The sequence below is a fragment of the Sciurus vulgaris genome (genome assembly GCF_902686455.1).
Source record: "Sciurus vulgaris genome assembly, chromosome: 16".
NCBI lineage: Eukaryota > Metazoa > Chordata > Mammalia > Rodentia > Sciuridae > Sciurus > Sciurus vulgaris.
In genome coordinates this window covers 19,995,492-20,011,050 of record NC_136477.1, presented here as the reverse complement: position 1 = coordinate 20,011,050, position 15,559 = coordinate 19,995,492, and the positions used below count along the sequence as shown (strand labels likewise).

The 15,559-nt window shown below is 55.4% G+C and overlaps 1 protein-coding gene across 7 annotated transcripts in view; it reads left to right on the top strand.

Annotated features, from left to right (window-relative positions):
• NBEAL2 (neurobeachin like 2) overlaps window positions 1-15,559 on the top strand; it is a 31,159-nt gene that overhangs the window by 2,574 nt on the left and 13,026 nt on the right. For 2 of the 7 annotated variants that reach the window (XR_013759949.1, XM_079115387.1), the window contains exons 2-18: window positions 5,883-5,971; window positions 6,039-6,167; window positions 6,276-6,357; window positions 6,452-6,576; window positions 6,758-6,840; window positions 9,110-9,195; window positions 9,293-9,575; window positions 9,725-9,831; window positions 10,300-10,380; window positions 12,060-12,143; window positions 12,549-12,647; window positions 13,091-13,692; window positions 13,767-13,899; window positions 13,988-14,107; window positions 14,336-14,657; window positions 14,847-14,929; window positions 15,412-15,504. Coding sequence is in view for 6 of the 7 variants with exons in the window: in XM_079115387.1 (XP_078971513.1) it covers window positions 5,883-5,971; window positions 6,039-6,167; window positions 6,276-6,357; window positions 6,452-6,576; window positions 6,758-6,840; window positions 9,110-9,195; window positions 9,293-9,575; window positions 9,725-9,831; window positions 10,300-10,380; window positions 12,060-12,143; window positions 12,549-12,647; window positions 13,091-13,692; window positions 13,767-13,899; window positions 13,988-14,107; window positions 14,336-14,657; window positions 14,847-14,929; window positions 15,412-15,504 (2,601 nt within the window). In the remaining variant the exon portion in view is untranslated. The other 5 variants (XM_079115388.1, XM_079115390.1, XM_079115389.1 and 2 more) reach the window with 5 other exon arrangements.

Below are 15,559 nucleotides of genomic sequence, written 5' to 3'. Positions count from 1 at the left end.
CCCTTCCTCTTCCCTTAAGGACCCCAAGTTTAGACCCACCCCCCACCTCACTCCTGTGGGTCCTGCTCTCCTGGGACTGAGGGAGAGAGGGGGAGGACCGAAGTGCTCCTAGACCTCACACAGTTGGAGCTCCTTAGGGCCTGCTGGGTAAATCAAGGTCATCAAAAGAGTTCCTTTACCTAGAAAAGGTTTAGTCTTGTGGGTGGGAAACCACAGGTGGGTCTTCACCTGGGACAGCACAGGCTGTTTCCACCTTAGGGTCTTCTCTTACTTATTTATTTATTTATTTATTGGTACTGGGGATTGAACTCAGGGGCACTGGACCACTGAGCCACATTCCCAGCCCTATTTTGTATTTTACTTAGAGACAGGGTCTCACTGAGTTGCTTAGCACCTCCCTTTTTGCTGAGGCTGGATTTGAACTCTGGATCCTCCCGCCTCCCCTCCTGAGCCTTTGGGATTACAGGCCCTCTGCGCCTGGCCTTGGAGTCTTTTTTAACCCTCATTGTGCTTGGTACTCCACTGCTTCCCAGCACCTACATGTGGTAGATACTCCTGGCTGTTAGCTGAATGACCGGATGAAGGGGTAAGCCCCATGGGAGTGACCAATCAAGAAAGTCGTCCTAGAGAAGGCGTTCTTTGGGGGCTTTCAGAGTAGAAAGGACAGGAAGAGCAGGAGCAAGCACATGGCAATGGAAGTAGCAAGTTGTCAGGACTAGGGTCAGGCAGGAGGTGGCCCAGGAGCCTGGTGGATGGGTGAGAGCACATCCAGGATTTCCCCAGGGAGGGGACAGCTTGAAGAGTATGAGAGGACTAAGGGACTGGTACAGCACCTGACAGGCTGGCAGTTGGGCAGCATGTAAAAGTTAATGCAAAATAGAACGCAAAAGAGCTGCCCCTTTTCAGTCTGGAGCAGTAGTGAGTGTTCTTGAATAGTCCCCCACCCCTATTGAAAGGGGTTAGGGGCACATGCAGGATCACAAAGATCAGGCAGGACAAACACTCAGGTTACAGGTGGGGAGCCCAGGCTAAATTCTCCAGTTGAAGACTCAAAGGGTTGGGGGAGGTCATGCCAGAGCTAGAGGTGATTTTGCCCTGTCCACCCTCCCCTGAATCCCTTGTCCCTGGCCCATGAACTCTACTGCCTCATGGAAATCTATTCAGGGCCTCTGGTCCCTCTAGGTCCTTAACTGGTTCCTATTTCTTCCTACACCTCAGTTTACCTTTTTGAAATAGGCAAAGGGAAGGTGTGGTTGTCTCCTGGGTGCTTGGTTCCCTCACACCTCAGAGGGGAAACTGGGGTTTCTTCCTTCCTGCTTCTATTTCCAAGACAACTCAAGGGAGAGGGACTGAGGTGATAGGGAAATTATCAAGAGCCCAGAGTTGGGGGAGGGGCTAGTAATCCCTGGTGTTGTTATGACAACTGGGGAACTGATGGGAGAGTGTGGGGTCCCCATGGAAACAGGGTCAGTTACTATGGGGACCCTGAAAAGAAATTTCCAGTTTCCATAGTGATAAGACAAGGGGATGGTTAAGCCCTGAGGGGTGTTATGGAGACCAGAAGGCCCAACCCTGCCCTCTGTTCAGTACCCTTCTCCAGGTAAGGGCCTAAAACTGACCCACTGCCCAGACACTGGAAGCATCCTCAGTTCTCTCTGTCCCTGTCAAAGTGTCTATCTCCTGCTTCATCTCATGGTCTGAGATCCTCCAAGTCTGACTTCCAGTCCTTCTAATATAGCCAGAAGACACCTTTGGCTTGACCTTGGCTTCCCCCTCCTGATGCTACATGAGGGATTCCCTATCTTAAGAAGCCATCCTGAACAGACCCCACCACACCTGTCTCATTTTTGTCCTTCTGTCCCTGGAAATGGGGTACTATCACTCAGGCAGGTCTGACTGGGAGGAACTATCCACCATTGAACTGCAGTTTACCCTACCTATTCTGAGCGCTTCCCTGAGGTCCATCAACATACTCTGTCTCGCCAGCCAACTGGGGAACAGCCCAGGAGGCCTCGACTCTGTCAAAAGGCCAACCACAGAGGAAGGTGGGCAGGGTTGCTCTGGAATGCCAGGAACTTAGGCAGGCCAGAGTCCCTGGATTGGAGCTCCCATCACATAACACTCACCTTGATCCTGGGTGGATGTGGCTGCCCACTGAGCAAAGGTACTGAAGGGCCAGACATAGTGGGGTACTTCTGTAATCCTAGCTCCCCGGGAGGCTGAAACAGGATAGCAAGTTTGAGGCCAGCCTGGACAACTGAGTGAGACCCTGTTTCAAAATAGATTAATAAATAAAAAGGGCTGGGGATGTATCTCAGTGGTAGAGCACCCCAGGTTCAACCCCTAGGACTGCAAAAATAGATAAATAAATAGGCAGTGGAGGCTCAGAGGTTGACATTAACTAACCACAATTCTGTTGGTAACCCCAACCTCCGAAGCGAAGCACGAGTAGTTCTGTAACAGGGGGAACAGCAAGTAATGCCCTTGGGCTGGCACATGCAGCAGGTCTGCGGTGCTGAGGCTGGAGATGAGGGGGCACCACCCACACACTGTCTTGGATGTGGGGGGAGGCTGAGGACTTGCTCTAAAGATGGAGTTGACGCCAGGGTGGTGACTGGCTGATTGGGCAGGGTGACCTTTGTCTATTAGAATCCTCTGTGTGCTGGACTTGCGGTAGGTCAGGCAGGGTCTGGTGGCAGCATGGTGTCGGGCAGCTCAGTAATCCCTGTTTCTCTTGCAGACAGTCCCACCCACCCATCCATGCCATCGCCACCTGCCCTCAGGCCTCCCAAGTTACCTCAGAGTTCCAGGAGACTGGCAGTTCCATGCCCACCCAGGACTATTTGAGCCTCACTAGCCCTCAGGAGCCCCCTCGCTCCTAGCACTCTCTGCATTGCTCAAGGCTGGTTGGGCATGTGTCACTTCCCAGCAGGTTGAAGTCTTTATAGGGGTGACCATTAGCACTCATTCTGTCCCATACCTATGCCCTTCTCCCTGCCACAGGGCCCTGGCACCACTTATTCTTGGACTCAAGGGCCCTGGGGTGCTCTTAACAGGTGTGGTCGCTCCTTGCCTGCCTTCAGGGGAGGGGCAGGGTTGAGTCCCTGGCCTAGTCCAACTGGGGTAAGAAGCTGATCTAGTATACATGTTCCTGCTCTGAGCAAGAAAGGGTCGGAGGAGCCAGTGGGCATAGACTCTGAGAGAGCCACCCTATTCAGGCTCCGGATGCCCTCACCTGCAGCACTTCCAGCATGCTTGTGCCCCCTTGGCCTACTCTGCCTCTGGTCCTGGCTCTGCAGGGATTCCCGTACCCTCAAGCATTGCAGCCTCAAGCCCAGATCAGAGTTGGCCTGAGGCCTCCCAGGAAGAAAAGGTGAGACCTAGAGAGGGAAGACAGCCAGCTGCCCCCTTTATTTCCTAGTTCTATGAGTTAGAGACCATCTCATGCCCCCTGCAGAGCCCACAAAGGCTGCCTCGAACACCCCAGCCCTGAACCCATCTCAGTCCTCACTTGCTGGAAGTTTACAGGACTGGACAAGCCTGGAGGGTGTGGTTCCAAGGGACAGAAAGCAGGAGTGTGCAGAGTGCAAGGGACCCACCCAGGTCTGGGAAAGCCAATCCAGATGATGACCCTGGGAAGATGGGAGGTTCCTGCTTAAGTACCAAAAGCCCAATTCACAGAGGCAATGGGGTGTGGGGCGGGCAAGGCCTGGACAGGAAGACATGTCACAGAGGAGAAGGAGCAGAGAGGGTGGAGGAGCAGGCCCTGGTTTCACTAGGAGCCTGCCATGCCAGGTTTAGAGTCAAGCCTTCATTCTGTGGGTGGGGTACAGGGTGGAATTTGGGCTTTCAGATGCTCAGCACAGCTGCAACTGGCAAAAAGGCCCACATTTTGGGTCAGAGATGACTGACTTGATTGGGGTGGTTTGGAGTAGAAGAGGAAAGACAGTATGGGGACATTTTTGAGGGCAGAAGGGGTCTAGGAAGCCACAGAGATAGGGGTCATATGGTCAACTTGTGCAGGCTGCCTAGCCACCAAGAGTAGACCTAGCCTAGAACCAAGGTCCAGCTTTCACCATCTTCAGAGTGCAGCTGAAGCAAAGGTGGTAGCTCTCCTCTGCACCTCCTGTTTTCCCACCTGTGATGGGAGGGTTCAGAAGGGATGGATGGTCCAGGAGCCCTGGCCTCTGGTGTTTCAGGATCTGGATATTTAGTCTCCGTGCTGGTTGGCGGGGAGGGAGGCTGCCAGCAACAGAGGATGGAGAAATCAACAATTAACTGACCGACAAAAGGTCACAGTGGTATGGGTCTGTTCCTGGTGGCCATGGTCCCTCCCTAAGTTGTCTTGGCTTTGGATAGATGCCAGAATACACAAGGAAGGTGCCTGACTGCAGGGTGGCTGGCTATTCTATCTCAATTTTTTGTGGGCCTGCTCCTGGCCTGCTGGGGGTCATCCATGCCTGTCCCTGTGATGTGGGGGCCATAGGCAGCAAAAATCAGCATTTTATTCAAAGGTAGTTCGGAAGGTTCAAAGGTGTGAGGTTCATGACCCCTGAGAACAGTTTCAGGCTGCTGGGGTGCTGATTGATGTGTATCTGGACCCTACATCCCTCTCCAGTCCAGTCCTTGCCCAACCTCTCTGACTCTGGGAAAGGAGGTTGCTTTTTGGGCTCAACTGGTTGGGACCTCCAGGTGGGGCCAGCAGAGGAAAAGGAGGGACTCATATACAGATACCCACCCATATCCATCCCTGAGCATCTCTGGGTATGGATTTAATTAGGGCTAGGCTATGATTTACTCATCTGTTTCCTGAGTAGAGAAACCTGCAGAATCCAGGTGGTGTAGCCAGGGCATCTGAAGGGCCAGAGGTATGAATGAATTCCTCATATCGTCCCTGGGCCTTAGCCCAGGTCAGGGAGATGTTGGTGCCTTCAATGAATGGCACCCTAACAGCAGGGAAGAACACACTTCCAGATAGGGGCTCCTCCAAGCCACCTCACAGAGCCAGCAAAGCTCTGGCCTGTAAGCTCCACCCAAGGCAGGTGACCCCGCCCCTCTGTACTTCAGGCCCCAGCCCCAGCGCCTGCCAGGTCTCTCGCCGGGCCTAGGGTGCCCCGGCCCCCCCACATCCCTGCGGTCTGCTGGGAGGAAGCGGCCCCCCTCCCCCACCGTGACTTTGCGCTTCCTGCCCCAGTCAGGGCGGGAGGATCCGTTTCCCGTTCACACCAAAGTTTCCCTGGTGCCGCCCAGACTTGGGTTCAAGCGCTGCCCCTTTTGCCTATGGAACCAGCTCTGGGGCCCGGGGTCCAGGTAACCCAGAGGGTGGGTGGAGGTTCCCCGCAATGGTAGCAGCTGTGGCAGGGATGCTGGTCTGTAGCTGTGGATGCGCATGTGCTACATGCTGGGTGCCTGTTCAACAGTGCACCTGCGACCTGGCATCCACAGCCCAGGAGGGTTTCCTGGAAGTGGTGGCTGTGGAGCTGGGAGAAGGTGGCAGGAGAGGACCCAACCTAAGGCTTTGAGTAGGAGGCATGTGCGGGAGACCTTCAGCACCAGCACTGCCACAGCCACACCCCACTCTTGCCCCTCCCCTGCGTGTGTCAGGCCCCACGGGGTCTTTGAGGGGTAGGAGCAGAGACTGGGAGGTGGGGCCAAGAGAAACAAATGGGGTCTTGGAGGAGTGGTCAGTTTGTACCAGAGTCCTCCGATACTGACCTTCCTATTCCTGTCCTTCCTCCTCCCCCAACCTCACTCCCTTTCTCCACCCCCACTGCTCTGCCTGTAATCCCTGTACATCCCTCGTGTCCTCCTTAACCTCATCCCTTCCCTCTTTACTGCACCCTTCATCCCGCCCACCATGCCCTGAACTCCTCGGCCTGCAGAAGGACCTGGGCTACTTGCAGCAATGGCTGAAGGCCTTTGTGGGAGCCTTCGAGAAGAGCATCTCACTGTCCTCCCTGGAACCACGAAGGTGAGGACAGGGCCAGGGCAGGGAGGTTGAGGGGTCTGGGCACCCCTGTGACGCTCCCTCCCCACAGGCCAGAGGAGGCAGGGGCGGAGGTCCCCCTACTGCCGCTAGATGCGCTGCATGTGCTGGCCGAGCAACTGGACCAGAAGGACCTGGAGCAAGCCCTGCTGCTGCTCAAGCTTTTCATCATTCTCTGCAGGTGGTCCCTCCCTGGTGTCTACCCCAAGTGGGCAGGGCATGGGAGTGTGGGTCAGAGGGAGTGGGGGTCATGTGCATTGGTGGACCCCTCCAATCCTTTCCACCCCAGGAACTTGGAGAATGTGGAGGCAGGCTGGGGCCAGGTGCTGGGGCCCCCAGTGCTGGCGCTGCTGACGGGGCTGGTGGCTGAGGTAAGGTGGGCTCCCTGAGGTGGAATGGGGGCAGGTAGTAGCTGTGGCCATAGCAGGGTTAACTTCCCTCTATCCTCTCTCCCCACACTTATAGCTCAAAGGACCCCCAACACCACAGGAGTGTCGTGGGACCCAGCTGGAGAATGTAGCCCTTCATGCCCTGCTCCTTTGTGAGGGCCTCTTTGACCCCTACCAGACCTGGCGGCGCCAGCACAGTGGGTGAGACCCAGCCCTTAGGCAGGGGACTCAGACCAAGGCTGGGGAAAGGATGGGAGCTTTGGGCTCCGGCAAAGGTGTGCAGGTGGGAATGGGCCTGTGCATAGGCTGGTGGAGGATGATAAAAGGGGTGAGAGCCAGGCTGAGGGACCCAAGCGCCTGGCCTTACCTCCCATCCCCCCAGGGAAGTCATCAGCTCCAAGGAGAAGAGCAAATACAAGTTCCCTCCTGCCACTTTGCCCTGTGAATTCAGCGCCTTCTTCCAAGGTCAGGCCCCACCCCTGCCCCACTTGGCCCTGCCCCCAAGCCCAGGCCCCTTCCTGCAGTTCCCTGACCCCAGACACAGGACAGGAACTACTCAGGGGTAGCTGCAGGCAGGCCTGGGAGACCCACAAGCCCTTGAGTGGGCCTCCAGAGGCCAAGTTGGAGTTCTGGGGTGAGAGAGGACATGCCTGAGCAAAGTATCTTTCCTTAGCTGGAGTCAGTGGGAGTTGACTTGCCCCCTGGATTTCCCATCCTCCTTCCCTTCTGGACCCTTCAGGGTCCTTTCAGCCACTTGTGCCCTGGCTCTGGACCTCCAGAACACTCCTTAGCCCAGACCTTTTGTCCCTGTAGACTCTTCCCATTCTCCATCCCTGCTCAAGACAGGGCCACACTAGCCTTTTACATCTCCTAGAAGAGCTGGTGCCCAGGATGCCTCCAGCCACCCATTCTCCCTGGTGACCTCCTCTCCTGAGTTCCCTCTCATCTCCTCAAATTGGAGGGAGACTGGTGAGGACTTGAGATGGGCTCAGAATGGGAAGCAACCTGGACAGAGCGTACAGGGATATGAGAAGGTGATAGCCTTTAGGGGTTTTAAGTGTCTCCTCTGCACTACATATGGAGTGGCGGACCTGAGTTTGGAGTGGGGTGCAGCAGGTCCAGGAGGGGAGCTCCCTGCAGCCATTTTCCCATATTCTCTCCTTTTTTAGTTTTTAAAAATTTTTTTTGGTACTGAGGATTGAACCCAGGGATGCTCTACCACTGAGCCACATCCCCAACCCTTTTTATTTTTTTATTTTGAGACAGAGTCTTGCTAAGTTGCTCAGGGCCTCATTAAGTTGCTGAGGCTGGCCTCAACTTGCCCTCTCCTGCCTTAGCCTCACGGATTGCTGGTATTACAGGCGTGAAACACTGTTCCTGGTCCATGCACTCTTCTTAAAACAAACTAACTTTGGGTCCCCCCACCATAGACCCCTCTGTGGTAGTTGATGCCCTCAAGATTTGTATTTGATTCTGTTCCCAGAAACCTTTTTTTTTTTTTTTTTTTTTAGTACCAGGGATTGAACCCAGGGCACTTAACCACAGAGCCCCACCCACCATCCTTTTTAAAATTTTATTTAGAGTCAGGGTCTCACTGAGTTGCTTAGGACCTCGCTAAGTTACTGAGGCTGGTTTTGAACTCACAATCCTCCTGCCTCAGCAAGTCACTGGGATTACAGGCGTGCGCCACCGCACCCCGCTCCCCACAGCCTTTCTTTCCAGCCCTTCTTCCTCTTTGCTTCCCAGCCCTGCTCCTGTCCCCTCATCCATAGACTGTACTCAGTTACCCGACCTCAGAGTCTTTGCCCACCCTGTGGTCTCTCCGTTCACTGGCCAACTGCATTTCCAGGCCTCACCTCAAAAGCTCTGTCCCCAGTGGGGCTTGGTGGTGCTTGCCTATAATCCTAGCAAACTGGGGGACTGAGGCAGGAGGATGGCAAGTTGAGGCCAGTCTCAGCAATTTAGTGAGGCCCTAAAAAATTTAGAAAAATCCTGTCTCAAAATGAAAAATAAAAAAGGCTATAGATGTAGCTCAGTGGTATAGCACCCCTGGGTTCGATCCCCATTTACCGCCCCCACCCCCAAAAAAAAGTTCTATCCCCAGGGAGACCTCCACCCTATCCCACCTGAATTATACCCAGCCCCATACTACCATGTGACCAGGGCTGGTCCCTTCTGCTACCTGGTTTTGGTGCATGGCCTAGCATCCTGTCCATGGTAGAGCAGGGCCAGGTGGCCTCCCACATACAAGACTGTGAAAGCCCCTAGAAGTCCCCTACAGGTGGGGGGAGGGGAAGACATCCATATAGTAGATACATTAGGGTCCTCAGAACAAGGCCTGGGAAGTTCCACCTATCATAGGGGCCGAAGGAACAGGAGATTTGCATCTGAGAAATTGAACCCTGGGTCACCACAGGAAAGCAGAGGGGGTATGTGATCACTCTTGGGGACCCCATTTGGGGGTTAGGATCTGGAGAGCTGACTAGCCTCTCATGTAGGCTAGTGTGCCTTCCAAGAAATGCCATGTCTCCCCCAGTCCCCCTGGCATGGAAGGCATGGAACCATGACTTTTTTGAGCCCCCAGAGCAAAATGAGATCTTCTCCCTCAGAACGGATCTCTTGCTTGCTCCAGCTCCCACCTCACACCCCCTTGCCAAGATACCCATCTCTTGTGCAGCCCCCTGGCCCACAGCCCTGCAACTCTGGTGACATTGTCCTTTCCTGCCCACCTCAGAGAGCCTGCAGGATGCAGACCGCTTGCCTCCTATGCTGCTTTTGCGGCTCATCCACCTCTTTGGCGCTGTCCTCACAGGAGGAAAGGTAGGCTGGGAGGGGAGCTTATGGGCCAGGGGTGGCTGTCTTGGCCTCACTGCTGTGTGGGCCCTTGCGCACTGCCCATCTCTGCCCTCACGTGCAGGAGAACGGGCAGATGGCTGTGAGTGCTGGCTCTGTGCAGGGCCTGCTGGGTGTTGTTCATGGCTGCAGCAGTGGACTGGCCCAGGACCCCCACCTAGTGCCACTGGCTCTAGAGGCACTGGTGGGTGCGGTCCATGTCCTGCATGCCAGTCGCACACCCCCCCGAGGGCCAGAGCTCCGTGCCCTGCTGGAGGGCTACTTTCGTGTCCTTAATGCCAGCTGGCCTGCTACTTCAAACTCAGGCCCCGAAGAGGCCCTTGTCACCCTGCGGGTCAACATGCTCGGTAAGTATGGGCTCCCAGGCTCTTGCGGAAGGGGTAGCAAGAGGGGAAGGCCCACATGATGGTGGAAAAGCTGGACTGGACAGCATGGGGAAGAAGATTTACATTTGCATAGAGGGACTGGGTAGGGCCTGACTTTGGCCTTTGCACAGATGCCATCCCCAGGATGCTGGCATGTGAGGATCGGCCAGTGCTGCAGGCTACCTTCCTCAGCAACAATTGCTTTGAGCACCTCATTCGCCTGATTCAGAACAGCAAGGTAGGTGGGGCCCAGGCTGGGGTAAAGCGCTGGAACCCAGAGGCAGGGGAACTGCATATAGGTGCCAGGTTGCTGTTAAGGCCTGCACTCAGTGGGAGGAGGGACTGGGGCAGGGACAAGGCCTGTCCATCTGGGCCTCTACAGGGCAGGATCTGAAGCTCAGGATGGCTCTGTACCACACAGAGGGGAGTGTTATGGAAAGAAGGGAGTGTTACAGGGGATAAAGGGGGATTTAGTGTCTGTCCCACCCACTTATCTTCCCTTGCCTCTGCTCATCTGAGCAGGGCATGGGTGGCTCAGCCCCACTCTTCCTAGTGCCTGGGGGGACAGTTTGCTTGGGACTCAGGGTGTCACTTCCTTCCGGGGCATAGCCCTGGCAGCTGCTCTGGTCCCGCTCTAACCCTACCTCTTCCATCTTCCTCCTCTTTTCTCCTTTGCCTCTTCCATCCTGTGTCCCCCTCCGCACAGCTGTACCTGCAGGCCCGGGCGCCCCCTGAGGGGGACAGTGACCTGGCTACCCGGTTACTGACAGAGCCCGATGTCCAGAAGGTACCACCCTGGCACTGACTAGCTCAGGGAACACTGCCCTGGGCCACCTCTTGAGCCTTTCCTGCACTACCGCAGGGCGGCGAGTAGGTGTATGCGCAGCCTGGCAGCAGGTTTGGGTCTCCTATGCCGTCTCTCCGCCTTCCAAGCCCCATCCTAGAGATGAGGGCAGGATGTGGCATATTACCTCCTGGTATTAGAATCGGGAGCTGGGGTGTGGCTATGCCAAGCTGGAAGGAACCTTCGAAACTCTCAAGCACCCACCCCGATTTCTCAGAAGGGGAAAGAGAAGCGCCAATATGTAGGGATTTGGCTGTAGTCGTCCCAGAAGAGGAGGTCCCCACAGAGTGCCACTTCTTTCATGGATCCTTCCACCCACCCTAAACAGGACACTAGGAATTGTTTAGTCCCTTATGATATGCTCCATCCCTCATTTTGCATGGGGGCTATAGGAAGCTGCAGAGTGTCAATCGGGGCTCCCCACCTGGGCCAAAGCCCCTAACCTGACTTTGTCTTCATGAGGTAGCCCATGCGTCCTTTGGGTATGGTCATTTTCTGAGAACCTGCACATCCATTCATCTAAGGTGGGGTGAGCACAGTAACTCCCCTTTAGTTCATTTTATTATTATTTTTTTTTTGTGGTTGGGGTGCTACATCCCCAACCCTTTTTATTTTGTGACAGGGTCTCAGTAAGTTGCCCAGACTGGAACTTGTGATCTTCCTGCCTCAGCCTCTCAAATAGCTGGGATCACAGGCCTGCGCCACCATGCCCACCACCTTTTATTTATTTTTGCGTGGTGCTGGGGGTTCACTTCAGGGCCTTGCACATGCTAGGCATGCGTTCTGCCAGAGAACTGCATCCCCAGCCCAACTCCCATGTGTTGATATAGATAAGGAAACCCATCTGGAGAGGGGGAAAAGGTTGTCTGAGATCACAGTTGGCAGATTTGTGCGTTTGTTTTGGTGGTACTGGGTATTGAAAGCAGGGCCTTGCACATGCTAGGCCAGTGCTTTGCCACTGAGCTGCATTCCCTGAGACGCATTTGGAAAGTTGGGCAGAACTGGGACCAAAGGACCGTACAGGGCCCACATATGGCTTAACATTTGCTGACAAATTCCGTAAGCCCTCCCAACTTCTCACCCCAGGAGTGGGGCAGTCCCATGCCTCTCTGGCTCTCAGATTCAGCCAGGTTGAGCTAGTGTCCCCACCTGGATCTAGGGAGCAGGAGACAGGGTAGAACTTAAAGGTCTCGAAGGTTCTGGTTCTGACATCCTGCGATTGATTGTTCCTAAATTCCCCAACTCCCCTCAATCATCATGGGTGATGGGCACTGCTGGCCTGCTTGCACATGCGTGTCTAGCTTGGGTGGAAATGTGTGGAGGCTGGGGCCCCTAAGGCCGCCAGGGAATGGGAAGGGAAGTGCAGTGGAAGTGTCCCAGTTAGGATCCTTCCAACCTTGTTTTCTTCCTAGCTTCTGTCAGAGCAGGTCTTGCTGAGCTGCTCAGAGAGGGCCCAGGTTCAAGGTAGGGTCACAACAGGAGGGGCAAATAGAGGATGTGGCGCCCAGACAGGTTTGCTGTGTATCTTGGGGTGCCTAGCCCTGCACCCCTTTTACTGCAGGGTGCTGCCAGCTGTGACACCCTTACTACTGCCTCTGCTGACTGCCCCTCCCCACCCCAAGGTACTGGATCAGGATACGGATGCCATCGCAGTCCATGTAGTCAGAGTGTTGACCTGCATCATGAGTGGCTCCCCCTCAGCCAAGGTAAGGACACTTCAGTGCAGCTGCAGTAGAGGTACAGGTTCAGTGACCACATGTCCCCAGAACAGACCTGCTCCCTGGAGCAAAGCAAGTGAGCTGGGAAGGTGTCTGCCCAGCCCTTGGGTGAGCTCAGCTCACTGGGCAGGTGTGGTCATCAGTCTGCCCTGGGAGCCGGACATCCTGGGTTAGGGCTGGATGAGGGAAAAGGATTGTTGTGGACTGACTACCACTTGCAGCTTTCTGAGGTGGTTCCAAGCCTTCCAATCCCTCTTCTGTCCCTTGTCCCAGACAATATAGTGACCCAGAGACAGAGGCAGGCAATGGAACCCCGAAAAATGCCCCTAGAAGGGCGTGTTGGCTCTGGGGCCTGTGTATATGCTCACTTCCTTCTTACACTGCGCTCCGCAGGAGGTATTCAAGGAACGCATCGGCTACCCACACCTGCAGGAGGTCCTGCAGAGCCATGGGCCCCCGACCCATCGGTTGTTGCAAGAGCTGCTTAACATGGTAAGGGCAGGGCTTGGAGCCAGAGTCCAGAGGCAGCCAGGACTGAGTCACAGATGGGGAGTCTCCACCCTGGAGGACTATTGAGGATAGTTGGTACACAGTGTGACTCGTGGCCCAGCCATGCATGTCAGTGTCCCTGGGGTAAGGATTCTAGACTGTGGGACCCTGGAAGCTGCTGCATGTTTGGCCAGCCCAGGATGGTCCTAGGAACATGCAGTTGGGGGCTTGACCCACCCAGGCTGCAAACTGAGGCTTGGAGGTTGACAGTCCTGAAGGGTTGTTATTAGTGGTCATGGTCATCTGTGTACCCATGTCTCTGTGAACAGGATGGTGTAGCACATGTTGTTTTCTCATGCCGTAGGCAATTAAATTAAGATGGGAAGTACCGCAATTGGCAGGGCACCACAGTTGACCAGGGACTGTCACATTCTCTCCACCCACAGGCTGTGGAGGGTGATCACAGCATATGCCCGCCTCCACCAATCTGCAATGAGCAACCGTTGCTGGTGCTGATGCAGTGGCTGCCATCACTGCCCACAGCTGAACTGCGGCTCTTTCTAGCTCAACGCCTCTGGTGGCTCTGTAACAGCTGTGCTGCCAGCCGTGCCACCTGTGTGCAAGCAGGCCTGGTGGGCTACCTGCTAGAGACACTCAACACAGGAATAGCCCTAGAGGCCCGGTGCCAAGAGCAGCTGTTGGCACTGCTGCAAGCACTGGGCCGTGTGTCACTAAGGCCCTTGGAGCTTCGTCGCCTGCTGCGTCCCCCACCAGAGCTGGACTCGGGACCAGGTGGAGCTGAGGCTGGGAAGGCTCGACATGCAGGTGCTATCATTCGAGCACTGTCAGGCATGGCCCGGCACCAGGGTCCTGCACGTGCACTGTGCTACTTTGACCTCACGCCCAGCATGGCAGGCATCATGGTGCCCTCTGTACAGCGATGGCCAGGACCTGCCTTTACCTTCCATTCCTGGCTCTGTTTGCACCCCACGGATGCAGTGCCTGCCCCAACTTCCACCCGGCCACTCCAGCGAAAGCAGCTGTACAGGTGGGTGACTCTCAGAGGCCAGGGACCCATTGTCAAGGTGAGCAGGAAGACATAACCAACTTGCCTGCCCCCAGCTTCTTCACCAGCAGTGGCTCAGGGTTTGAGGCCTTCTTCACGGCAGCTGGGACCCTGGTGGTAGCTGTGTGCACACGGAAGGAGTACTTGACCATGAGCTTGCCTGAAGTGTCCTTTGCCGACTCTGTCTGGGTAAGTCCCCACCCTTTTCATGTGGCCCAGTGGGGAGAGGGGGACATCAAGTCTCAAGTATGGCCTGATGTTGTGGCTTCTGTTCTAGCATTGTGTAGCCATCATCCATGTGCCTGGACGCCGACCCTTCAGCCAGAACCTGGTCCATGTCTACAAAGATGGCCATCTGGTCAAAACAGCACCCCTTCGCTGCCCTTCCCTCAGTGAGGTGTGCCCAGCAGGGTTTGGGGAAGCCTTGGACCAGTGAGGTACCTTGGAGTGCTGTGGATGCAGTGGACCCTAGAGCCCCTATGTGTCTGCCGCTCTGCTCCCTCCAGGCCTCAGACTTCAGCCTCTGGGCTCTGTGTAGTCATGGGGGTCACTGGGAGAATCTGGCTGTAGATGGAACCTCAGGCTTTGCTGTGACCTGATCAGTCCCCCAATCCTGGCCCCACAGCCTTTCTCCTCCTGCTGTATCGGCTCTGCTGGGCACCGCACAACGACCACCACCACGGGGCTGCCCACACCATCAGTCCATGCTGCCCTGGCTCATGCTCACCCCTCCCTCACCCGATCCCAGTCAGTCCCAGCCTCCGTAGCGCTGGGCTGGGGGTCCGGGCTGGCAGCCCCCCTGCAGGAGGGCAGCATCAGCTCCACCCTTGCAGGCACCCAGGACACTCGATGGGGCAGCCCCACATCCCTGGAGGGTGAGCTGGGGGCTGTGGCCATCTTCCATGAAGCGCTGCAGGCAGCCACCCTGAGGGTCCTGTGTGCTCTGGGTATGTAGCCCCTTCTGTCTGGTCCTAGCCACTTGCCCCATTGTCCCAAGTCCAAGTCCAGAGACCAGTGGGCTAGGGGGCAGAACGTGTCCCTAGGGTCTCTCTCTGGTCAGGCAGGGAAGAGGCAGTCTCTAGATGTGGTTTGACCAGAGGCCCAGTGAGGTCTGAAGACTTCCCCTTTCCCCTCAGGGCCCAATGAGCCAGCCCCCTTCAAGCCTGAGGGTGATCTGCACGAGCTGGGTGCCAAGTTGCTCCTCCATTACTCACCTCAGGTATTTGGGGTGTTTGGCACAACAGTCCTGCCTCCCCCTGGCTCCTTCCCTCTGTCTGTCACCCTGTCCTCCATCTAACGCTTGCCACCTTTTTTTTTTTTAAATTTATTTTTATTGTACACAAATGGGGGATACATACTGTTTCTCTGTTTGTACATGAAGTAAAGGCCTACCATTTGTGTAGTCATACTTTTACATGGGATAATGGTGTTTGATTCATTGTTATTTTTTTCCTTCCCCCCTACCCTTCCCACCCCTCTTTTCCCTCTATACAGTTCCTCCTTCCTCCATTCTTACCTCCCCACCCAGCCACTATGTGTCATCATCCACTGATCAGGGAGATCATTCGTCCTTTGGATTTTTGAGATTGGCTTATCTCACTTTAGCATGATATTCTCCGATTTCATCCATTTGCCTGCAAGTGCCATAATTTTATTATTCTTTATATAACGCTTGCCACCTTCCTCATCTGCTGTCCCCAGGCCTGTAAGAACAACATCTGCCTGGACCTGTCGCCTAGCCATGGGCTGGATGGCCGTCTGACAGGCCACCGGGTGGAGACGTGGGACGTGAAGGTGCATGTGTAGCAGTGTGTGCAACAAGCACGATTGGGGCTCAGTGTGACACGGT